The sequence below is a fragment of the Eucalyptus grandis genome, chromosome 1, assembly GCF_016545825.1.
Source record: "Eucalyptus grandis isolate ANBG69807.140 chromosome 1, ASM1654582v1, whole genome shotgun sequence".
In the NCBI taxonomy this organism is placed as follows: domain Eukaryota; kingdom Viridiplantae; phylum Streptophyta; class Magnoliopsida; order Myrtales; family Myrtaceae; genus Eucalyptus; species Eucalyptus grandis.
This window is the reverse complement of record NC_052612.1, coordinates 48,792,329-48,817,407: the sequence shown is the minus strand read 5'-3', so window position 1 is coordinate 48,817,407 and position 25,079 is coordinate 48,792,329. Positions and strand designations below refer to the sequence as shown.

Genomic DNA, 25,079 nt, shown 5'->3' with positions numbered 1-25,079 from the left:
TTAGACTAGTGAGCTCGAGCTTCATTGACCTCTAGCAAACTTGTCTCTCACTTGGCTAGTCATTGTCCACTAGTGGAGAAAGATGGAAGAAGGAGAAGAAAGACAAAAAGAAAAAAAAATTATAATTATATATATTTTTTGAAATGTTTTTATGAGGTTGAAGAGGGAGAGAGTGTATATGAGCCTAGTGAATTAGAAATGGGTTCTAAATTCAACCCATTTATCTTAGCTTTTATATTTAAAATTTATTTAGGATACACTCTTCAAAATTGAAGTGATCCATATATGACCGATTTATTTTTTTAAATAGGTAATACATGAGTTTAAGATTCGTTTTGATAGGTTTATCCAATTCATATCTTTTCATTCCGCAACCGTGTCGATTAATTGTGGAATCGATAGAGGACGAAACGCATGGACTTTCCAGGCTTAATCAGATGATCATTCACGATGGGCAATTTCCAAATCACGGGCATTTATCACACAAATCAGCTGATGCCCACGCTCTCTCACACCCCAAGACACAGAGAAATGCAAATGCAATGACTGACACGAAAACACAACCCAGTTCTGCTTGACATACACGTTGTTCCCGTGCATAAATAAAGTTGTTCAATCCATCAAGTCACCAGTTGAAGCTGATGGACTCGAAATGCAGGTTCTCTCCCAAACCGGATGCACATATCTTGGCAACCTCGTGCCTCATTTCTGTAGGCCCGCATACGAGAACTCCCGTGTCCGGCCCTTTGCACTCCGACAGTGACTCTGCAAAGGCAAAATTTCAGAAGGGCAACAGGAAAACAAGAAAAGAATCATTTCCTTGACATGTAAATCTAATCACGGCCCAGGAATTTGACACATTTTGGGTCTTCTGGGCTGATATCGGGCTTGATTATGACCCCATTTCGGCCTTTTAGGCTCCATCGTTACGCCGGTTCAGGCCTGATATCGGGCTTCCAGGGCATGCTTTTTTTTCTTGTCATCATTTTCACCCATATATCGTGGTTGAATAAGAAAATTTATAAGCCGAGCGAAAACTTTTCTTGCATGTCTGAGTTTATGTTGTCGAGAAGGATCAAGTACTAAGAAGCTTACTTTTTAGGTCAGGCCTTCCCCCGTAATGCACATTCGTGGCTTCAACCAGCGACTGATGCGGAACACTCTCCACCCCTCTCTCCTCCACATTGCTGAACCACGACCCGGGAGACGCTGTCGGCGTCGGGATCTCCATGCTCTTCACTTGCCTCCCTCCGGCGGTGGCCCCTTTCTTGCGCCACAAGAAAACGCCGCTTGAGGCCAAGAACACGCAAGCGCACATCAAGAACATCTCCCAAAGCGTCCAATACGAGAAATGGTAATTCCCGTCGTCGCCGTGCTCGATCGGGTAGATGTAGTAGCGGGTCACGATCCCCAACAAGAGCAGGAACATGGCGAACGAGGAGGCTATGATGGCACCCAGCCAGAGCCAGGAGTTGGAGCCGAGGGCGGGGGTGATGGGGGAGTCGAGAGGGTCGGGCTTGAACCAGGTGGTTTGGATGAGCTTCTGGGCGGGGTCGAGCTGCTGGTGGTGGTCTCGGGTGACGTAGGCCTCGATCCGGAGGTGGAGTTGAGGAGAGAAGCGGGAGGAGGGATCGAGAGAGAGGGGAAGCAAGAGGTCAAGGATGGCGAGGTCGGCCGATGTCTTGAAGGCGCATATGAGGAGCACATTCGGGAGCTTTGATGAGGCCGCGGTGTCAGTTTGTTGTTGGTTGGTTTGGTGGATGATCTCACGGATTATGGAAATGAATGGAGTGATGCCGCTTCCTCCGCTCACCATCACCAGCGTTTCGTGCCTGCATAAGTTCACCGTGTTAGTACTCGAGATGAGCTTTGTGTTCAATCGAAAGAACATTCTCTAGAACGAAACAGCTAATTGAAGCCGCATATCCGTTTAAGCTCTTGACGCACGGCCTACCTGGTTATCATATGAATGTCTGATTTGGGGGCGATAAATACAGTTTACAGAGTCGATAACACATGCAATTGCAAGGCATTGTATATAAAATAGGATTATATCTAAGAGATGTTGAGAAATTAGAGGAGGCATTGACCTAAGGAACTGAGAAGAACTCGGTCCGTAGGGTCCTTCCACAGAGACTTGAAGATGGTCCAGAGAAGAAGAGGAGAAGGAGGAAAGAGATTCGAAGAGGCGGCGAGACCAGCTTCCTTGACATTTGATGGCCACGCTGAGGCGGTCGGGCTCCATGTTGCTGCTGGATGTGACCGTGAAGGGGTGCCACTGCAGCTTGGAGATGCTTGGGATGTTTACGAACATGATGCTCGTCGGGTGGTATTTCACTTCTGCAATTCATTGAGGGAAAGTGGTTTTGCATGTAAATGATCAAGCCAAAGATGACATATAACGCAGAACTCTTAAGGAAATTGCACGTGGCCTGTTTTGTTCAATGAATTGTAGCTAGTGCAAACCATAACTTAACTGTTTCTGAAGAAGCTAATTCCAAACGAAAAATGCGTCCGTAATGGGTAAACTCATTTTCTTTTCAGTAACAGATTTGCTACAATGAGAAGTTCCATATGTATTTATCAATTTATGTATCCAGCCCTACTAGTTCAATAAATACTATATGATAGATTCATTCTATGAATGACGTAATAGACAGAATCAATCACAATTTAAAAAACTGGATATTATATGGAAACTTTTATTTTCGAGTGGGACCTAGCATGTGCTTTACCGTTTCTTGATATGTAAGCTGCACGGTCAATTAGAACAAGCCGATATAATAACGTTTGTAGCTCAACACTTATAAAGGCTCGAAGGTAGAGATACTTGCAGGTTTTCGCCTAATAGTCATTTGTATTCTTTTAGCAAGAAACGTCTCTCGATCATACGCCTCATATGATTTTAAACTAACTGGAGGCTAAGGTATATGTAAGCTCGCTCTATCAAATTATTTCAATCCTGACACAAACCTGGACTCTTGGCAAAGTTCAGCTCAATCATGCTGGAGGGCAAGAGGCGCGCGGCGAGTAATCTAACTCGTTGCCGTGACTGTAGGAACCTCAAGTGTCGATCGATGACAAAGAGAAAAATCCCCGGGATAATCATGCAGAAGTAGGCTGCGCCGACGTGCAAGACGTAGAAGATGATGTAGAGTGCGTAGAGCTGGTGGGTGTAGAAGAAGACTTCGAACATTTTCCTGCGAATGGGGCGGAAGCTCGTGATCCACATGGCCGCCGCGAAAACCATGGCGATCTCTCCCGCCACGTTCGATACCCATGTGCTGCTCCATTCTAGCATCTGCAACGACAATCCGGCCCCATGATTATATGCAACTTGCTCATAAATTAAGATTCTCATTATCGACTATGTGCATGGATAAAAAAGATTCGCATTTTGCAAACAGCTTCTTCCGGGAAAAAGAAGAAGAAGGATACCACTTCCTATATATGATGATATTATACGACTATTACTTATCTGAACAACACTAAAATATTCAAATTGCGCAGAAAAAATAAAGAACAATCGAACAAGCAGATTATTTTTATTAGTTTTGGGTTTAGTTTCACTAATTTATCCTGATAATCTCTCTCTAACTTTATCTCCTATCATCTCTGTAGGTGACACAGCAACCACAGAATGTCATCCCACTCGCTATCAACGTTGCCAAAGGGTGTAACCATCAGAAAGAAAAGTTTCCCACCAAATAGAATGGCCATCGCAATTGACAATTGATGCGGAAATGGCCATCACCATTGACAATCCATGCGGAACTATGTGAGTTTCAATAGTTTTTGTATACATGTGACCTTACGTCCTCTAAAGAGTAGTTTAATCTTTGAAACCGAATTTTCTAACATTTAATTTCTTGATACCCTTATCAATGTCTCACTTATCTCGTATACATAATATATCTAAGTTAGATGACAAGCTGACATATTTTAGTCCATGTGACTAATTATCTGATCGTTCTTTTTTCATTTTCTATTTTTCGCTTAAAATAGTGGATTTTTCAATGTTGACGCAACAAAAGAAGCAGTGATTCAAAGATCATCTAACTTCTTGACTTCTTGACTATAAAATGACAGCAATGCTTCATTGAGGAAATTTCCTACAAAAGACGGGTCAATGAAGGATATCCCATATTTTCTCTCGGAGACAAAAAGGACAAGAAGCAAGGAAGCACGTCTGCTCGACCTTAAAAAGAAGAAAAGGACGAAGAATAATTTTGTATGGATGGAACTTGTCGAGGCCAATAAAGACTATCTTTTTTGTATGGATGGAACTTGTCGAGGCCAATAATTTTCTCAGTTCTGTGGTAACCAAAACGAAAAAGAAGAAAGAAAGAAGGAACGAAAGATATTGAAGTAGTACCGATATTTGGAAACAGAAAATGACAAAGCAAATAAAAGAAAGGTGGGGATGCCTGAAAATGTATACCAGAGACATTTGATGGGTGATGCCCCAGTAAATGATGAAGCCAATGGTGTGGAGGAGAAAGAGGAGGTTGGAGAGATGGCCCAACCAGATGTGATACTTGATGCTTGACTCTGATGTGAGTCCAACTAATGGCAAAATTGATGACCCTCTTGTCACTGGGAAGAACAAAAATGCCCAGCAGATGTTCCCAACATACCCGAGCCTCAGCGACACGCTCCTGAACTTGGCCTGCCACCTGCACAGACGCCGACAGAGCGATCAAGAAAAGCTAAATGACGAGTTCTTATCAGCATTTGCTTTTAAACTTTGACAAAACACGAACACAATGTGTGCTTTTGGTGTATGTTAGGATTAGTGAAAACAAGGCCGGATAACTTGTGCTCAGTTGCTTACACTTCCACCCCCTTATCCATATGAAGATGGCCACTATAACTGATATATATGTAATTGGCAAGAGACCAAATCAAGAGAGCGATGAACATGGCTACAAAAGCGAGCTCTGTCAGCGTGACAATCCCCAGAGTAGGCATGACCAGAACCGGTCGTCGCAAGAAGGCCAAACGTCCAGTTTTGCTGGCACTGCAAAATCATATCGAGGCAAATTTGTCATACAGCCAATGTTTTTAAACTCCGATGTATGTGAATAATGATATAAGATGGTGCGTGAATATAATAGAAATTGCTGTAACCTTTTAGTGTAAAGTTTCTCGGATTTCCTCTGTAAATGGAGGTAGACACAGCCAAAAGCAGCAATGAACATTACTGGGAACGTTAGAAGCAGAAGATTTATGCCTGAACAGAAGTTGCAATGCAGTGAAATGAGAAAAAGAGACAGAATATCAGGAAAAACCAAACTATGGAGTGCACAAAAAAGTTAGTAATCCAAATAGTAAGTTCAAGAAAATCTCGTCATGTTTCATAAGTATATGTTGATATAGATGTATATAATTGTTGTGCCATAAGCATGGGCGGGTAAATTGGAAGCAGAAAACATGAGCAGAAAGAAAGGCCAGAGACCGTACCCTGTCCTTCAAAGTACGTAGAATCGAGCTTCATCTGAAGATTGGGAGTCCATTTGTTTTTGTAAGTTTTTGTTGGCAGCATTATCCAAATCATGAGCCACCCAAGAAAGACCACAAAAAACACCATCTTTAGGACTTTTTGGATAATCATTTTGCTATCCTCTAATCACCGAGAGATGAAGCAGAAGGAATGGACAATGGTAGCAATCTAGCACAGAGAGTGAGAATCTGAGTTCAGCTATTCCTGCTCTTTTTAAAACCTAATGAGGGTGCTCCTATATATAGAGTTTCCTTTGAACATCAACATCAAACGTACTGAGTCACAAAAAAGGTTGCAGCATGATTCATGCAGTTCTTTTCCCAGACTTAATCGTGATCTTTATACTTCCTTCCAACTTGCCTCTCTTGGATGTAGTCTGTCGTCACGACGGAATAACCCTAAAATAAAGAATTGAACTTTCCTTATTGATTTCTTTAGATAACAAAGGAGCGATGTGAAGGTGATGTCCACTTGACTAGATCTGATGGAAGCATTTGTCAGTTGATTAGGATGTTAGTTGAAACGTTAAACTCCTCTTAACTTGATAATAGCAACGGGATATGATGCTTTATCTTGCTATCCAAATCAGAGTTTAAACAGATCGATATGAAGAGCACTATATTTATACAATGAAAATATATTTATGAAAATATTACAAAAATCTTGAGAAATTTTGGATATGTCGAGCTATTTTTTGGCTTAAGACTATCAGATTGTTGACCTTTCACTTCTTCTCTTGGTTGTACTTAGAATATCTAAACAATGATGCACAGTACATATTTAATTCATTGAGAGTACAGTTGACTTTTTTTTGAGGAACTTCAAGTACAAGTTGACTTTGCATTTTGAACTGGTACCATAAACTCTAAATAGCAACTTGGAAGCGAATTTAGGAATAGGAAAAATTCTAAATAAGGGTCTAAAGTTGGATGTCACTAATGAGATGAGATCAAAAAAGTCAATTTACATTCCCTGCGAATGTTTCTTCCGAGTTGTGAATTATTGCAGCCATCGTGTATATGATGCTGATTTTGACACTTAAATCCCACATTTATGTGCTGCCACAACACATCCACGTGCATGCAAGCGCAGATAGGAGGCAATGCACAGAAACAAATGATGCCGGGGGCAGGAGGATGGAAGCTGATATATATCTCACAACTAACTGTATTCATGAAAACTCTTGCTTCTTTAAATGGAGTTAAAGAAAAGTTAATCACATCAGGCTTGGCAAATAAGATGCTGCAGTTCTTCTACATGTATCTTAGAACAGTCAATCCAAAAGCTATGCCTAGAAAAGTAGCTATTGAGACTCCAAAAATGCCAGCAAGAACTCCGGGAACAACCAAAGAATCCCATCCTTTGGCAGTAGCCATCCCACAGGCTGTCGTTGGGCCTCCAATATTGGCATTGGATGCCAAAGTTAAAAGCTTCAGATCAAAGCGAAACAGCTTTCCAAATCCTATGATCAAAGCTAGATGGATGCTCACTTGAACTAGAGCAAACATGAAGATGCTAGGAGCTGTGTTGATGACATTTAAGATGCTACCACTAGCTCCCACCACGGCAAAAAAAACCTGCAGAAAGAATTATCCAATTCCATTTAAAGTTACATCCAACACTGAAGCTTGAGATCAAAGAAAGTTTCACAAAGCTATCCAGGGGAAGTGATGATAAATGAGAGTACCCAAGCCAGATACTGCATTTTAGGATGTGAAATCCTTTAAGTCACACCAAGCTTAGATGTTTTGATTCAAAAGCTTATGCTGGGGGAACTTCTGCCCATTCAAAAGAACTCCTGGGCCATTAGGTTATATTCTCAAGAATATAGACCTGGCAAAAACCTGGGTTCAAAACTGGTTTTAAATAGGGCCGACTAGATTGTTTCATCAAAAAATAGGGTAGATGCTGTCACATTAAACCTTGCGGGTTGTCCAGTGCTTACGATGGACTTTAGGATGCAGAACACCAACAACTCTATGATTGCACTAAAATGATGCCTAGTACTAGTTTTGCTACAGGGCAGAAAAGATGTGAGATGGTCGACTGCAAGAAAGGAAGAATCAAATCTTGCCTAGCGGCGACATTAATGATAACCCTGTTTAGTCTGTTACCTGCATCAGAACCAGCGAAATAGCATCACCGGAATGTGCAAGGGAACCAAACTGTGCAGGAAAAATAGTTGCTAAAATGACAACTAGAGCTGTTATAATTGGCAGACCTCCTCCTTGAATTCCGCTTAGCTTTGTTATATAAGTTCCAATTTTACAAATGGCAAATGCTGTAGCCACAGCTGTAGCAGTTTGTAGAAGAGGGATCTTGCCTCCAGAATCCAACTCCAGAGATACTGAAACATCTGCAAAAGGAATTTCCAGAAATTGAAGATCAATCAGCTTGTGCTCCAATGTGATACTCATGAACAATATTGTCTGACAAATATATGATTCAAGGAGTTATATGCATCAAAAAAGAGGATTCTAAATACCGATATGTTACTGCTCATAATTTCTAAGAGATAATGAAGACCAGACAGTAGAGAAGGCTACATAATGCATTACCACTGGGTGACTTTGAAGTCTCAGGAGGTACTTTGGAGGCCAAGGCAAACAATATCATGAAGTATACAGCACATATGACATTGTCTGCAGCCACCCCAGCAGCCACTACTGATGGAGAAATTGAAAGAGCCTTGGAGATTGCGACATAATTAACAGCTACAGGATTCATCAAGGGCCCAATATAAGGGAAGAGAAAATATCTGTCAGTCATGACATCAACTTCGTGAAAGAAATGGACATGTTTGATTAAATTATCAAGAAGTGAACGTAATTCTCGGATACAAAACCACACAATAGCTCAGGCATGTCTTAGCCCTTGAAAGGGGAACTCATATACACAAAAGTATAAACATAAAAGTTGATAATCAAACTGGATATATATTGTTTGTAAAGAAAGACAACACAATATAACTAGAAAATCTAAAATAACAGGAGACTCGACTATGGAAATGATCAAGCGAATCATTATGCAGGTACTCTTCAATGTTGAGTAGGGTTGAGTAGGGACGTACACTTTCAATTGAGAGTGAGATAACAAGAAGACAGAAATTTTTTATCCACTTTTTTAAGGTCATGAACCATAAATGCGACAAGACTAGAAAATGAACAAAGAATCACACAGATGGGATTGATGCAATATATAAGATAATACAGTCAAAAGCTGCAAACTGAATGTATAGTAAAGAGAGAGATCCGTTCTTTGGAGAGTTCAGTTATGCATAAAGATCTGCAATGCCATTTGCTTAGGACTCACATCCACCAATATAACTTCCCATAAGAGCAGCAGCAATCTTCCAACTATCCTGACCAAGTGATCTCATTGGCACTAGCAGAAATGCCACGACAGTACCGACTACAGTGGCAACTGCGATAATTGGAAAAAAAGAAAGTATTACTCCAACGTAGTCCAAGCAAAAAGATCATTTTATAACATTGCAAAGAGTAATGCAGAGTCACATGAGAGAGAGAGTACAGCATGATTACTAAAATCTACAGTGGATAATTGAGAAAGAGATGGCTACGGTCAGCTAATGTAATTTTGGGACAATTAAATTGCTTTATTATATTAACTTGCAGAAGAAAGAGCTCCAACAAACTGTTGAATGGTATCGAGCGCTGAATATATGTCATTGCAGGGTAAGAAATGAGCAAAGATCCTCGAGAACATAGAAAAAAAGGAGGTCATTGGAAAAATCGATTGCAAGGATTTCTTATTCTATCCATGATGTGGCAATCAATCTTTGAGCGAGTTTCACCATACGCTCTCCTTAAAGCTACTGCAATTACCTGAGCCGAGCAAGAAAGCCAAGAGCAACTTCCCGGTGGATCGAAACACATTGCGCAAGTCCGCTCGGAACAATAACAACGGAATGGTCAATGGCAGCAGGAATTCCAGCACCGTTGAGTAAGCCGGCGCTTCGCAAGGAATGATCCCGACATTGCTCGCCGCGAGCCCAATCAAAGTGCTGACCAATGCAGCACTCACCATGCTCCCAATCTTGGTCTTCTCAGACCTTGCATCAAGTTAACGAACTAAATCACTCTCTCTCTCTCTCTCTCTCTCTCTTGCATTGCCAAAAACTAGCACAAACTATCAAAATCGCTAGCTCCTCCTGTCCTATTTTTTTCTTTGAAGTAGCTAAAATCAGACTGCGAACAGTGCGATCCATGAAAGAGCAAGGAGAGATGCCACTACCAGAGACCAAAAGCGCCGGTCGCGAAGAGAGCGGTCCACATGCCCCACTGATCATCGGCGGAGATAAGAGGCTGCTGATGCTTGATCAGCGACCTCACCTTCCACGTCCGGTTCAAGCTCCGGAGCGATGTGTGCGGCGTTGTCGGAGGCGAAACGACGGAGCTAAACGGGAAAACCCGCGCCTCGCCGGCGGGGGCGACGGAGGAGGTGGAGCGAGCGTCGGCGGGCGATATGGCCACCGGGCGGCGAGGGAACCGTCGTGGCGGCGGCGGATACCGAGAGAGAGGCGCCGCGAGCGCCACCGCCGCGGCGGAGGACGCCATCGATGGTGGATGAGGCGCGACGTTCGACCGCCTCGGAGGAGCTCATCAACGGACTGGAGATTCTTTATCAAAATCCGTTGGCCTGCAGTGGCATTGTTCGTAATATTTTGTCCCTGGCTTTGTTTCTGATGTTTTGTCGTGACACGTGATGCCATTTAGCCAGACAAGTCAGACACTGTTAGCCATATTGAGATATCTTCTTTTATTAATACTCTATGGGTGGAATCCAATCATGTGCAATTTTTTTTTTTTTTTACTTTGATTTATCTGTAAATTAATGTCCTTTAAATTCCAGCCGTGTCAATATAATTTTACTTTTCGTGTATGATCTATTTATTGCACCATTCTATTTATCCACATATCGTATCTAGGATTGAATTTTGAGTGACAATTAGGTAAAAACTAATACTTTGAATTTAAAACAACGTAGACAGTTGCGCCGGCTCTTCACTTACCTCTTAATGTACTAACTACATATTATATAATTTTTCTCTGCAATAAAACTTGATTGGGGACGCTTTCATTCTCGCAAATTTGGAAAAAAAAAAAAACTTTTTTGGCGATGCGTGTGAGCTTTTGCATATGAGAGAAGGAGAGACAATTTAACTTACATGATTCGTGGGATGGGAACAATAAAAGGAATTTTTAATCTGAAATTTAATTGTGGAGTGATTAGAGAACACTTATTTATTTTTATTTTTTGTCGAAAAAATAGGGAACACTTGTTAGACATTAAAATAAAGAAACTTTCTCATCTTCAAAACAGTCTTTCTCGTTTTATACACGATAAATTCATTATAAATGCAAATATGATATGAATAACCAGAAACCGAGAACCTCTTTAAGAAAGAACCCTTTTTTTTTATGGTCCATTGAGCAGAGACAGGCGGTCACCCTATTACACTCGAGAAAGGGTGGTACCAGAAGCTCGCAAAGCACATCAAGTTACAGAAAATCATACTGAACAGCTGATAATTTTCTCCATAGAAGAAATTACACCACAGGAGTCTACATGTGTCTGATTGTCAAACATCATAATTCCAGTAAAGGCTTAAAAATAGCTCAAGAACCCCCGCAATACTACTTTAATGAGTTCCATATCTGATAAGTAGCAAATGCAGCAACTTTGACAGATATATACACAAGGATGCCATCATGAAAAACCATAGTTAAAGCACCCCTTTCAGACTGCAATGATATCTCGGACAATGGCCTACCCTCTGAGCATCCCATTCAAAAGAATGGTGTTCACATCCCCATCTTCTCCTATCCGCAGAGACGAAACAGCCTGTGCAGCAATTAGGCCAGGCGAGAGATCTGCAGATGTCCAACCTCCATTCTTGATGAATTGACCATGTACATCACGTCCATGGGTTCCACCAGAACATCCCCAATCACCACCCCACTCGACTCTAGAATCTTGAGAATGTGAGATCCACCCAACTGGGTCAAGCGCATAGTTCAGGGTATGGCGATAAGGCACATCAGCGCTCCTTCCACCCATAAAGAAGTTAATATGGCCATTAGAGTCCCAAGGATTAAAACCCTCATTGTCTTCATTTAGGACGATCTTACATGCATCATCCGAGTCTTCACCAAGTAGAACTTGCAAGGCAACAGCCTCGGCAATCGCAGCACCCTCTTCATCAAGCTTTTGCTGTTCCTCTTGTTTCTTCAGTTTCTTCTTCTCTAGCTCAGCACGGATAGCTGCAGATGTAGCGAGGGCTTTTTCCAGGCGTCTCTTCTTCTTCTCAGCCTGTTTGAGTCGATCCAGCTCATCCTTCCCCTGCTTCTTTTTTACTTTCCTCACAACAGGTTGCCCTTTGTTTTGTGCCAAGTTATCCATGATAACTACCAGACTCTAGTAAGTTTAGTGTTTATAACTGCTATTCAAATGGAGATTCCTCTAAAACATATCCAATTAACTGTTATTCTTTGAAACAAGTCTTCCTTTTGCTGAAGTATGTAAACTCTAAATTACTGTTTAGTAACCTAATGTAACGCTCAAATGTACAGAGACTACACCCACTCAGGTCTGTAGGAATACCTCATCTTACGGATGATACATTCCCAAACGGAAACAACGGGCGAGAGCATAAGAGCAAAAAGGTAAGCACTCGAGTCCGCATCCCTTGGCATCATTCTTCCTAATTTTCCACAGCCCTTGCATTTGCCCATTGTCCACAATAGGTAAAGACCAATGAACTGAACAGCAGAGGACACTCTTATTGTCCAGATTTAGAAAGCTCACATTGGCCTGCATAAGGCCATGAGGGAAAGAAACAGGGTCAGCCAACCATCAAAAGAATATGGCTCAGCACACATGAAGGAAGCACATTATGGTAATGAAGCACAGTGCCAGAATAAGTCTGCCTTAATGGCAACTTCCAAGACAGATTTTCAGCTACGTCTAGACCCAACAAGAGAAAGTATGAAACAAAAATTTCAAACTGTTCGATCCTATAAAAGAAAAGCATGTGTGAGGAACACAAGCACAATAAACTGTAGATTTACTGGAATGCCTCTGATAAGCTTGATACGTCTCTATCTGCCAATAAATACAAGGTGACACTTAGATGAGAGGATGAAGGGGGACAAAACAATTATTATTATTATTTTTTTTTTATTTTTATTTTTTTAGTCTACAACACTAAAAGCAGTATCCTGCCATGTAAGATCCTCAGGAGACGGATCCTTCGCAGCCATAAACTTCATGTATGTTTTAATGTCTTAATTGATATCTTAATACTTTAAAAAGCACCCAATGGTTTCAACCCACAATTTCAATTAGCGTACAGCCAGGCTTGAGAGGAGTGCAACTTGCACGCGGAATTAATTTAAGAATACAACAAAAAATGACACCTTTTCATCAGTAGAATCTTGAATTGAGATTGTCGTCCTCATGAAATCTCGTTACATCAACATATCCGGATCGAGGATCAATTAATCGATTCCCAATTATCCAACCCCAATCCTGCCCTAAATTCTACCGGAAGCTATCACTCACACTAGGAATCCGAACGCTAAATTACAGATCTAACTCAGACGATGCATCAGAACCCTAAATCGAACTCCATTTCCGAGCAAGGCGCATTCACCTACTGAAGCCGAGCTCTACTGGACTCGAAACACGAGCAAAAAAGGCAACAATTCCGAAGCGAAATCAACGCCAGATCCGAAATTCCCCCGGACCGCGAGACGCGAAACGCCAACACAAAGGCAGAATCGACCCCGGGAATCCGAGAATCGCGACCGCCGGCGGCAAAAGGGAACAAACAGTTACCGAAATCCGAGCAGGGGAAGAAGAAGAGACCGCACCTGACTTTGTGGTGAGATTCTCCGGCGATTCTCCGGCGATCTCCGTGGACGGAAAAGCGAAGCGGAGCGAATCGGGGCTTCGGTCGAGTGGAGTTCAGATCGAGAGAGAGAAGGAAGGGTGTAGAAAAAGAAAAGAAATATATGAAGGAGGAAGGGAGGAGGAAGCGAAAGCGATAAAGTAACTGATCACATGAGAGAGAGAGAGCGGTGACGGAGATGGGGGGAAGCGGGAGTCGTGTCAACCACGAATGCCGACGGGACACGTGTCCCCCGGGGAGGGCCGTGATCTGATCGTGATGGCGGAGGGGAAGGGTAAAGTCAGTCCGGAATCCGGGATGGTCTGACTTTTCCTCCTCAAGGGGCGGCCGCGCTTCCGTGGACTCGGTACACGTGAGCCCGGTATGTCTCGCCCGTTGATCACGTGCGCCCCCGAGAGAACTCCTGAGATTCAACGGGTGAGATTCGCTGAGCCCACGGATACGCGGAGTACCAAAGATTCTCCCTTGGAGACAGGGTTAATGGTGGGTCAGCCTTGTACCGCGACACGTGGCAGATCGTGGGGTTTGAAGCTTCGTGAAGTTCCTTCCTCCTACTTCCCCATCCTATCAAGATAAGAGAACACGCATATGTGGGCCACCACCATCTTTTACCAAAAATCTTAAATAACATTTTTTTATTTTATTTTAAAAACTCTTTGTTTTCGAGTAGATGGTCGAAATCTTTTTGCTTTTGTATACCAAATCTTTTTCTGAATAAGAATAAATGATATAAATGATTTATAAATTTTAATTCAATATATAATATAACTTTTTAGGGTTAGATTTGTCCAATATGATTCTTGAAATTTAACTCAATATGCATAATGCCATTTTTAAATTTTAAATTTATTTAATAGGATTCATAAATTTTTGTTACACATTTAATTTAATTATTAGATTGTATAAAAATGTTCAATATTATCATTAAATTTAAATTAATAAAAAGATAATATCAAATGTTTTCATTTCATTTCAAAGATTAAATTAAATATATACAAAAAATTCAGTTATTATATTGATTAGTGACCCCTATGTCACCCTTCTATACGGTAGGTGTGAGCTTAGTCGACTCCATTTAAACGATGACACTTGTCTTTTGATACGGATTGGATAAAAATAAAAAATTAAAACTGTAGACTTTCGTTTATCTAGTTGACAGATTGTGGTGATAATGAAAAAGGATTGAGCACAAACGACAATAAATACTCACATTTACTTGCTCTCTTTCCTCTTTTATGTTTCTACTATATCACAAAACTCATTTTATTCGGAAAATGAGGTCCCCTTACTTTCATGTTTCGGCGCTCCTTTAACAATCACATTTTAAATTAAGGTTAATATCCTGAAAAATCCCAAATTGGTACACATGTAATAAATTTACTTCAAACTATTTTTTTTACCATAAAAAATCTCAAATTGGTACACCTGTAATAAATTTACCCAAACTGACTAAAAAAGATCATAAATTGGTACATTTATAATAAATTTACCCCAAACTAATTTATTCGACCGCCAAAAACCCAAAACTGGTAAATTTGAGACAAATATACTCTTTATTAAATTGGATTAATAATATAAAAAAATCACAAAAATTATAAATTGTGACAAACGGAACGTAAAATCTCAAATTGGTATTGTCATGTGTAAATTTGTCATAAGTGTACAAGTTTTGGGTAAATTTATCAAAAGTATATCGTTTGAGATTTTGGTGGTAAAAAATAATTTGAGATAAATTTATTACAAATATATTAATTTGAGGTTTTTTAGGTTATTAACCATTTAAATTTCTTTCATCTAGTTGACAGGCTGTGGTGATAATGAAAAAGGACCTAGCACGAACGACAATAAATACTGACATTTATTACCTGCTCTCTTTCCTCTTTTATGTTGCTACTCCCATCACAAAAACTTATTTCGTTCGAAAGATGAGGTCCCCTTCCTTTCACGTTTCGGTGCTCCTTCAACGAATCACATTTCTCGTTTATAACAAAGCTCAAAAGTCGGTTCTTAGCCGTAGGTGCTCTCACATGGCTTTCGAAGAAGGTGCGACTTCGTTTGGAAGATGAAAAGGTCCTCTTTCACGTTTCTTAGCTCCTTCAACAAAGCTCGTTTCTCTGTTTCGACAAAACCCATTTGTCAGCTGCAGGTGCTCTCACATAGCTTTCCAACGAGGTGCGATTCTCGAGCTGATAACAAGAGAACAACAAATTTGAGATTTCAATCTACCGGCCGTGGTGGCTCCACTGGATAAGGCTCTGCTGATCCTCAACGAAGAGGTGAAGGATTCAAAACCCAGGGGAGGCGCTAGGTATATTAAGTGTGATTCAGGGGTTGTGGGTCCTCCTGCTTAAGTGTCACCTGGAGGTTTACGGCGCGGGCTCGCACTGCAGTTCTGCTTCCGATTCCAAAAAAAAAAAAAAAAAACAAATTTGAGATTTCAAAGTTCTTCAATCTTCTATGATGGTTTTGTTTTCCTCTCTTCTCAAAATCTTCGTTTGGCGTTGAGGCTGTGAATGTTGAGAGAGAGAGAGAGATTATGATTTTTAAGCTTAATTGTCATGAGTGCAAGATAATTGTGAGTGAATGAAGTGCTGTTCATCTCCTAGTCGTATGCTGATAAAATTCAGTGAAGGAGGGTTCTAGTAGGATGTGGTTTGAAAATAATACATGGAAGCTATGATATGATTTGTTAGCTTCTTATAGTTCTACGAAAAATGAATCTCTTGCTCGAGTCGTGGTTGTTTTGGGTTTCACATTATATTTGTAGCAGCTGTTCAGCTGAAAGCACAAACAATTATTTTTCCTCTTTCGTCTTTTCAACTTTCACTAATTTGTCTCCCTTTATTGACATCAACGTTCATTCCCTTCATTCACATTTATCTTGAAATTGGCTTCAAGCAGATAAGGTAGTCTTTAGAAAAATCAAGAGTGAGAACACAGGCCAGCAAATAAGTTGGTATGGCATTTTCTATTGTGATTGAAATATGTACACGCACAATCTTTCAAAGTCACTAACTTACATTACAAATTTTTGACAATTGTGGTGCTTAGTTGCTAGCTTGATTTATTTTTGGAATAAATGGATATGACTCATCTTTTTTAAAACTAAAATTTGTTTTCACTCTATCTGCCTTCTTTATAGAATTAGATTTTTTTTCTTTAAAAAAATTATGAAGTCTACAAAGGATAATATCATCATGCATAACATTCATAAAGAATTTGAATTTAAAATTGACATGACATTTATTGACAAGGACAAAACCCATAAAACATATAGTGCATATACAATTTGTAAGGAATTTGGAGTGAGAAGATGACAAAGGCAAATAATAGTAAAAGAATTTTATGAACATGCACATTTATTTGTAATTGTAAATGATGCTCTCCATCAATATCACCTCATGAATAAGAGGATGTTTATAAGACAATAAAGAGAACTAGATATCAAGCTTGCATAAAATTTAAAATCGAAGATAGGAGTTTGGGTAGTGGACAAGTTTAAGGAAGTACATATTCATCCTTTTATTAATGATAAATAGAAACATTTGATACGATCATACCAACACATAACATATACTAATAAAAGTATTTTGACTTTTTATGGCCAGAGAAGGTTTACTAAAGCATATTCCTATCTTAATGATGAAGTGGGAGGAGAGGAGAATATTGGCTCTATTTTACATAATTGTCAAAATTTCTTACAATCGAAGAGAATGGACTTGATTAGTGCATATGATTGTCAAAGTCTCATTATAACCATTTTAATTACTTAGAATCGAGAGGAAACGATTTTTCTTACACATTTCAATTGGATAAGGGACAAAGATTGACCAACTTTTTTTTTTGTTTGATGATATATCTAAACTGGACTATGAAAGTTTTGGATATATGGCGGTATTGATATAACTTACCGTGCAAATAAGAACAATATAATATGTGCATCTTTTGTTGGCTTGAGCATCATTGGAAGAATGTTCACTATGATTGTGCATTTCCATTGAATGAAGCTATTGCTTTTTTTTTCTTAGACATTTCAATTACTTTTAGAATCAATAAGTATACGTACTGAATACTATCTCAAATGATTAATGATGACGCGAATTTTTTATATGAAAAAGGAAAGAATTGTTGTGAATCAATTCTAAGTTGAAGAAAAAATTGAATATTCATTGATTAAATCATTTACTCCGTGGTCTGATAAATCTTTTGAAGAACTGATTAATCGTACGAGAATAAAGATAGAGTTCCATTCTACATGTCAATACCGACAACAATGAAATTTAGAGTAAGAGGAAAATCCATTGACTTTAAAAATCATGAGAGTTCAAGTCCCTCTATCCCCAAAAAAAGGACCATTTTACTCCTTAACTTAACGATTTATCCTATTATGTTTTTTTTTAATAAAAAAAATTCTGGAGTCTGGATAAGACTTTTTCTACCCCTTTCATCTTTTTAATTGACATAGAACCAAATCATCTAGTAAAATGAGGATGATGTGTAAGGAATGGTCGGGATAGCTCGGTGGTAGAGCAGAGGACTGAAAATCCTCGTGTCACCGGTTCAAATCTGGTTCTGGCACATGATTAATTTGTATGAGTATCTATTCCATAAATTAATTGATATCTACAACTTAATTGATATGGATTGACATACATATTCATTAATAGTATAGATCATGATACATCCTTATCCATCTAGGTATCTAGAACTACACTCCTTTATTTTATAGCTGAGGAAAATCTCTAGAAAGAGTATAAAAAGTATCTATACGTAAAATATCTAAATTAGATTATCTTTTCTCTTCTTTTTGATTTATTTTGTTCATTTCATAATGTATCTCCTCTCGTTCAAAATCAAAATATAAATACTTCATACATATATGAAAGGTTCAATTAGTTGCTTGAAAAAACAAAGCAAAGGTCCAGTCTAGTCTCAAGGGGTTAATGGATGGGAATAGCGAAGATGGATATGAGATAGAGTACAAATAGAATTCGATCCCTTTCATTTCTTGTTATTTTCTTTTTTTTCATATTCTATTTATTAATTCTCTCCAATGCGCTCTTCTAGAGCGCGTGTAACTTATGTGCGCGGTACAAAGTTCATAATGTGGAACTCTTTTTAATTCATCCTATTGGCTCAGCTCATCCAAAATAAAAAGAAAGAAGTATACTCCAAATTTGAGAATTTCAATGAATAATCCCTAATTGTATTGTCTTTTTTTATTTAGCACATCCATATTACGAATGATGCTCCAATTACTCTGTTTGATTTCAAAGAGAAAATATAAATACTCCTTGAATATCTGGAGTTATAGAAATGAGGATTAGTTTCCTATCATTAAATGAGTATCTTGTATTTCATAAAAATTAGGGGCAATATAATCCTTATGTAAAGGCCATCCTATCCAAGTTTCAGGCATTAAGATACGTTTAAGTCGTGGATGAGCATCATAACAGTTTCCCAACATATCATAAGATTCCCGTTCTTGAAAATCCGCAATTTTCCAAATCCAGAAAACAGATGAAATTCGAGGATTCCTCCTCGGGGCAAATACTTTTATGCATACCTCTTCCGGTTGATCTACACCATATTCTATTCTCGTAAGATAATACACACTAGCTAACAATCCACAGGGTGCTACATCATAAGCACATTGAGAACGTAGATAATTGTAACCATATACATATAAAATGATAGCAATGGAATGCCAATCCTCAGGCTTTATTTGTAAAGTCTCTATTCCTTGATAATCAAAGCCCAAAGATCTATGAACTAGTCCATGCTTGACTAGCCAAGCAGACAAACGACCTTGCATCTTTTTTATCTCCTGCATTTTGATTTGTATGAGAAGATTAATTTGTTGTTTGTTATTCTATACAAAGGAATGCTGCCTAATTCATTAATTCGTGGGAAGATACTGAACTTTTGTATTCGAAAAATGTTTCAGGAGGTATATTTGAAGTAGATGGTGATTGATAGAGTGATCCTTAATCATAATTTCTAGTATGAATACTGCGTGCAACATGAAACTTGTGATTGGTAGTAAAACACCGATTTTCTTCTTGAGACCTAATTCGCTCTTCATAGATTTCTCTAACTATTTTCTTACGAAGTTTTATTATAGCATCTATAACTGCCTTTGGTTTAGGCGGACAGCCTGGCAAATAGACATCTACAGGAATTAGCTTATCGACTCCCCGAATAGTACTATACAAATCGGTACTGAACATCCCCTGTAATCGTACATGCTCCCATAGCAATAACATATTTTGGTTCAGGCATTTGTTCATATAATTTCACTAAAGAAGGAGCCATTTTCATTGTTACTGTGTCGATTGTTAAAATGAGGTTTGCCTGTCTAGGACTCGATCTTGGTACCAATCCATAACGATCAAAGTCGAATCGTGAGCCTATTAATGAAGCAAATTCAATGAAGCAACAACTGGTACCATGAAGAAGCGGCCATAAACTAGAGAGCCTTGACCAATTTGAAAGATCATTTAATGTAGTTGAAATAACTGAATTTTGGGTTGTTCGAGCAAGAAAGGGAAATTCTAGGGAATTCATAACCGTCTCAATGTTATTTTTTTTTTACTTTTTTTTATTGTCCGAATATTCAGGAACTAAGACCATTCCAATGCTCATTTCGCCATGCATAAACTAAACCAACAATTATGATAAGCACGAAAATTAAAGCTTTTGTAAATATGAATACCCCCGATACATCGAAACTCATTGCCCATGGATAAAGAAAAACCGTTTCAACATAAAAAACAACAAAAACTAGAGCAAACATATAATAACGGATTCGAAATTGTAACCAAGCATCGCCCATTGGTTCTATACCCGATTCATAACTCAAAAGTTTCTCTGGCCCTTTGCTAATCGGGGCTAAAATTCCGGAAATTAGAAATGCCAAAATAGGAATAACACTTGATATTATTAGAAATGCCCAGAAAATATCATATTCGTAAAGCAGAAACATAGATGAACTCCAATGAGTGTGAAAAATAGACCCGATTAATTCAATTTAGTCAATTTAATTGGAATTAATTGTAAAGTTATCCATAATATCAAATAAATCATTTTGATCGACCTATCTAGTTTCGTTTGTTAATTGTGGTACATGTCTCGTTTAAATATTCATCAATTGGAATCCTATTTCCATTAACCTTACTTCGATTTTTTTTTTCGATATAGATAGAGTAGTTATAAATAGATAGTGCCCTTATACAAAACAAATAATTTTTTTTTTGCTTTCACCTGGCTTCGGATGAATTTTTTATAACGAAAAAAGGAATTCAAACAAATTTTAAAAAAAATGCGCATTTTTTTCTTTTTATTTCTTTGATTCAAAATTCGAATATTCAAAAAATATTCGAAATGGAAATCGATTTTTTTATATATTAAATAAAATGTATTTATTATAATTTTAATATACTAGTTAATGAAACTATTCTATTAGTTAGAATAAACTATAATATTTGTTATATTAGGGCTATACAGACTCGAACCTTAGACCTTCTCGGTAAAACATATCAAACTCATTATTATCAAAATGATTCGAACTGGTTCAAAGATCCAACATGCCTTTTTTTTAGCATTGGGCTCTTTCATTAATTGATTGAAATATCAGTTAGTCTGCCATCTTTTTTCTTGCCAATAAGGAGATGGCTCCATGTGCTCAGATTCATTATTTTGGTTTCGACTCAAGAGCACTACCAAAGTGTCTCAAAGAAGGGTTATCTTGACGTAGGTCTGCTTTTTGCCAAGATTAACCTAAGTTAAATGTAGTCTCTATCGGCCTTGCTTAAAGAACCAAATATGAAACTTCATACACCTTAAAGTTCATAGGGAGAAAAGAGAATTTTTGGAGGTCCTTATACTCATTATAAGCCTAGCATTGAATATACTGGGTATTCACCTTATCAATATCTCAAATCAAGGATAGGTTATATTTAGTGCTTAACTAAAATGGGCACTCGAATCGAATTGAGAACCTTTTGTCAGGCTATTGTTCTCTTGTTTTGTTCGCTAAAACTTATGGAGTAAGACATGGGTTTCTCAATAGGATAAGTTCTTTTGATTACATGATGTAATGGACTCCTCTGAAAAAAATTGGCGCACGTGTAAATGAGGTGCTCTACCTAACTGAGCTATAGCCCTTGTGTTTATGATACATATTTTATCATATTATGTGGATAATTTCTTGTCAAGATGAATATTACATGATTCAACCACATATCTCCCAGTTTGATTGGTATTGCTTAGAAGTAATATTGGATTTATAATTCATCGATGGGATGAGTTCTTTTTGTTTCTCTTTATGATGATAAATGACCTATTAACTCAACCGTTAGAGTATTGCTTTCACACGGCGGGAGTCATTGGTTCAAATCCAATAGTAGGTAGAACTTATTAGATACTAGAGTCATGGTATCTAATAAGTTTTTCTAACCACCTTCTCTTATTGATTTTTGTATCTTTTCCATCATATTCTATATTCAATTCATTTTTGAATTGAATATTTTTTCATTGCATGAGAATCCATCTAATTCCACTTGATTTTTTAAATTGTATTGAATATTGTATTCAATCAACACAAAAAAAAGGGGTTGTATAAATAGAACCTCTGTTTCTATCGAAGTTCCTTTAATTGTTCATATGCACCAACTAATTATGAAATCGCATTGATAGCCTCGACTCGAGTCCTATTCTATATTCAATTCATTTTTGAAGTGAATATTTTTTCATTGCATAAGAATTCATCTGATTCTACTTGATTTTTTTGAATTGTATTGAATATTGTATTCAATCAACAAAAAAAAAAAAAAAAAGGAGGTGTATAAACAGAACCTCTATTTCTATTGAAGTTCCTTTGATTGTTCGTATGCACCAACTAATTATGAAATTGCATTGATAGCCTCGACTTGTGTCCTAGCTCGTCTGAGAGCTAGATTTGACTCATTTGTTTGTCTCTTACCTTCAGCTTTTCTTAAGTTAGCTTCCACTAGTTCAAGAGTTTCTTGAACTTCTTGTGGATCAATATCACTACCATTTTCTGCGTCATTTACTAAAATAGTAATCTCATTATTGCCTATTCTAGCAAAACGACCCATGAGAGCCATTGTTAACCGTTAGTCGTTAAGGCGTATTCTCAAAATACCTATATCTACAGCTGTGGCAATAGGTGCGTGATTTGGTAATACACCAATTTGTCCAGTATTAGTAGATTAAATGATTTCTTTCACTTTTGAATCCCAAACAATTCGATTAGGGGTTAGTACACAAAGATTTAAGGTCATTTCTTCAATTTACTCTCTATTTCTAAGTTCGTAGCCTTTGCAGTAGCTTCATCGATGTTACCTACCAAACAAAAGGCTTGTTCAGGAAGACCATCTAATTCTCCGGAAAGGATTAGTTTAAACCCTCTAATAGTTTCTACTAGACCAACATATTTCCCCGGGGAATTGATAAATACTTCTGCTACGAAAAAGGGTTGGGATAAGAAACGCTCAATTTTTCGTGCTCTTGCTACGGTTAAGCGATCCTCTTCAGATAATTCGTCCAACCCAAGAATAGCTATAATGTCCTTAAGTTCTTTGTAACGTTGTAAAGTTTGCTAAACTCTTTGTGCAGTTTCATAATGTTCCTCACCAACGATTTGAGGTTGGAGCATAGTTTACGTTGAATCTAAAGGATCTACTGTTGGATAGATACCTTTAGCAGCTAATCCTCTTGATAGTACGGTCGTAGCATCTAAATGTGCAAATGTCGTGGCAGGAGAAGGGTCGGTTAAATCATCCTTAGGTACATAAACTGCTTGAATAAAAGTTATGGATCCCTCTTTAGTAGAAGTGATTCTTTCTTGTAAAGTACCCAGGTACTAAGGGTAGGTTGATAACCCACAGCAAAAGGCATTCTACCCAATAAGGCGGATACCTCAGATCCTGCTTGGACGAAACGGAAGATATTGTCGATAAATAGAAGTACGTCTTGTTCATTAACATCTCAGAAATATTCCGCCGTAAATAGGGCAGTCAAACCAACTCTCATACGAGCTCCGGGGGTTCATTCATCTGATCGTAGACTAGAGCCACCTTAGATTTTGCAATATTTTGTTCATTAATTACTCCAAATTCTTTCATTTCCATGTAAAGATCATTTCCTTCACGAGTACGTTCACCTACTCCTCCAAATACGGATACTCCCCTATGAGCTTTAGCAATATTGTTGGTCAATTCCATAATGAGTATTGTTTTACCCACTCTAGCCCCCCGAATAGTCCTATTTTTCCTCCACGCCGATAAGGGGCTAAAAGATCTACTACTTTAATTCTTGTTTCAAAAATAGATAATTTTGTATCTAACTGTATAAAGGTGGGCGTAGATCTATGAATAGGAGATGTTGTACGAGTATCTACAGGTCCTAAATCATCAACAAGTTCTCCAAGCACGTTGAAAATTCAGCCGAGAGTCGCTCCGCCGACTGGAACACTTAGAGGAGCTCCTGTGTCAATCACTTCCATTCCTCTCATTAGACCATCTGTAGCACTCATAGCTACAACTCTAACTCGATTATTTCCTAATAATTGCTATACTTCACAAGTAAGTCATATTAATTTCTCGATTGATAGTATCTCGACCTTTAACTACCAGAGCATTATATATATTAGGCATCTTGCCCGGGGGAAAGGCTACATCTAGTACCGGACCAATGATTTGAGAGATACGCCCAGGTTTTTTTTTTTCAAGTGTGGAAACTCCAAGACCCGAAGTAGTAGGATTGATTCTCATAATAATAAAAGTGAAATATATTGAAATTTTTTGCGAAAATTGTCGAATCCAAAAAAAAAAAGTGTCTGATAGTAACTTGATCGGTTAATTCAATAAGAAATGGTAATTAGTACTCAATTTAATTGGTACCATCCAACCAAATCCAATTCGATTTTGTTTACTTTTTCATATTCAATTTCAACGAGTGAATTCTCAAGTTCAACCAACCTATTTTCAAAATATAAAGATCAAATGGATGAATAAAAATCTTGAGCTTGAGAAAGTTCTTAATTTGTCTATCATTATAACAAGAAATTCCATATTATTTATGGAATTTGAACCTGAATTCTATTTGCAATTAATTATTTTGATCTCATTGGGCCTTATTTTTTCTTTTTTCAGCAGAGCCTTATATGCCCAGTCTATTCTTCTTCTTTTTTATTATACCTATACCCTTTCCTTTTTCATGGATATAAATTTCTCATATTTTCATATCTAGGAATTACATATACAACATATATCACTGTCAAGAGTAAATTTCTTATTATTTCAATATGCTATTTTATGCTTTTGATTCAAAAAAAGTAAGGGATTCTAAATTTCAAAAACAATAATTGGGTTGCGCCATACATATGAAAGAGTATACAATAATGATGTATTTGGCGAATCAAATACCATGGTATAATAAAGCACCAAGACTATTTTCACCAATTAAGGTCATGCCACGACAAATGCCATTAATAATCATTTATGTGCATGAAACGTTAGAAAAAATGCTACACATCATATCGGGCATCTTGTTAGGAAATCGGGCTTTTGCGATATAAGTTTTTATATCATTGTGGATCTGAATTTGAAATGAAGTGTT

At 38.0% G+C, this 25,079-nt stretch overlaps 3 protein-coding genes and 1 pseudogene across 4 annotated transcripts; all 4 read right to left on the bottom strand.

Annotated features, from left to right (window-relative positions):
• Positions 1-401: 401 nt before the first annotated feature.
• LOC120291434 (ferric reduction oxidase 4-like) lies at positions 402-5,685 on the bottom strand. The gene is made up of 8 exons (XM_039308787.1): positions 5,464-5,685; positions 5,131-5,233; positions 4,835-5,020; positions 4,442-4,676; positions 2,974-3,301; positions 2,091-2,340; positions 1,096-1,832; positions 402-765 (listed from the first exon to the last, which is right to left on the bottom strand). Exons 1-8 carry the CDS (start codon positions 5,612-5,614, stop codon positions 626-628), a joined length of 2,130 nt encoding a protein of 709 aa, XP_039164721.1. The 5' UTR covers positions 5,615-5,685; the 3' UTR covers positions 402-625.
• Positions 5,686-6,669: 984 nt separating this feature from the next.
• Positions 6,670-10,174, bottom strand: LOC104448406 (uncharacterized membrane protein YjcL-like). Of its 2 annotated transcripts, none has more exons than XM_010062215.3 (6): positions 9,758-10,173; positions 9,349-9,575; positions 8,816-8,926; positions 8,062-8,217; positions 7,618-7,859; positions 6,670-7,080 (listed from the first exon to the last, which is right to left on the bottom strand). In XM_010062215.3, exons 1-6 carry the CDS (start codon positions 10,078-10,080, stop codon positions 6,757-6,759), a joined length of 1,383 nt encoding a protein of 460 aa, XP_010060517.2. In that variant the 5' UTR covers positions 10,081-10,173; the 3' UTR covers positions 6,670-6,756. The 2 variants fall into 2 exon arrangements, with proteins under 2 accessions (XP_010060517.2, XP_010060533.2); XM_010062231.3 differs by having other exon boundaries at positions 6,858-7,080; positions 7,725-7,859; positions 9,758-10,174.
• An 867-nt stretch (positions 10,175-11,041) lies between these two features.
• On the bottom strand, positions 11,042-13,558 carry LOC104448389. Its single transcript, XM_010062190.3, has 2 exons — positions 13,399-13,558; positions 11,042-12,337 (listed from the first exon to the last, which is right to left on the bottom strand). The coding sequence occupies exon 2, from the start codon at positions 11,924-11,926 to the stop codon at positions 11,294-11,296; it is 633 nt and encodes a 210-aa protein (XP_010060492.1). The 5' UTR covers positions 11,927-12,337; positions 13,399-13,558; the 3' UTR covers positions 11,042-11,293.
• Positions 13,559-22,660: 9,102 nt separating this feature from the next.
• On the bottom strand, positions 22,661-24,932 carry LOC120287405 (annotated as a pseudogene).
• Between the last annotated feature and the right edge of the window lie 147 nt (positions 24,933-25,079).

What these genes read in the sequence shown, in the direction of transcription:
- LOC120291434 (XM_039308787.1), bottom strand. Translation starts at nt 5,614, where the DNA reads ATGATTATCCAAAAAGTCCTAAAGATGGTGTTTTTTGTGGTCTTTCTT. An exon ending in ATGGATAAGGGGGTGGAAGT is followed by an intron (nt 4,677 to 4,834) that starts GTAAGCAACTGA and finishes GCGTCTGTGCAG; the next exon opens with GTGGCAGGCCAAGTTCAGGA. An exon ending in GAACTTTGCCAAGAGTCCAG is followed by an intron (nt 2,341 to 2,973) that starts GTTTGTGTCAGG and finishes AATGAATTGCAG; the next exon opens with AAGTGAAATACCACCCGACG.
- LOC104448406 (XM_010062215.3), bottom strand. Translation starts at nt 10,080, where the DNA reads ATGGCGTCCTCCGCCGCGGCGGTGGCGCTCGCGGCGCCTCTCTCTCGG. An exon ending in ACCGGCGCTTTTGGTCTCTG is followed by an intron (nt 9,576 to 9,757) that starts GTAGTGGCATCT and finishes ACTTGATGCAAG; the next exon opens with GTCTGAGAAGACCAAGATTG. An exon ending in GGCTTTCTTGCTCGGCTCAG is followed by an intron (nt 8,927 to 9,348) that starts GTAATTGCAGTA and finishes CAATTATCGCAG; the next exon opens with TTGCCACTGTAGTCGGTACT.
- LOC104448389 (XM_010062190.3), bottom strand. Translation starts at nt 11,926, where the DNA reads ATGGATAACTTGGCACAAAACAAAGGGCAACCTGTTGTGAGGAAAGTA.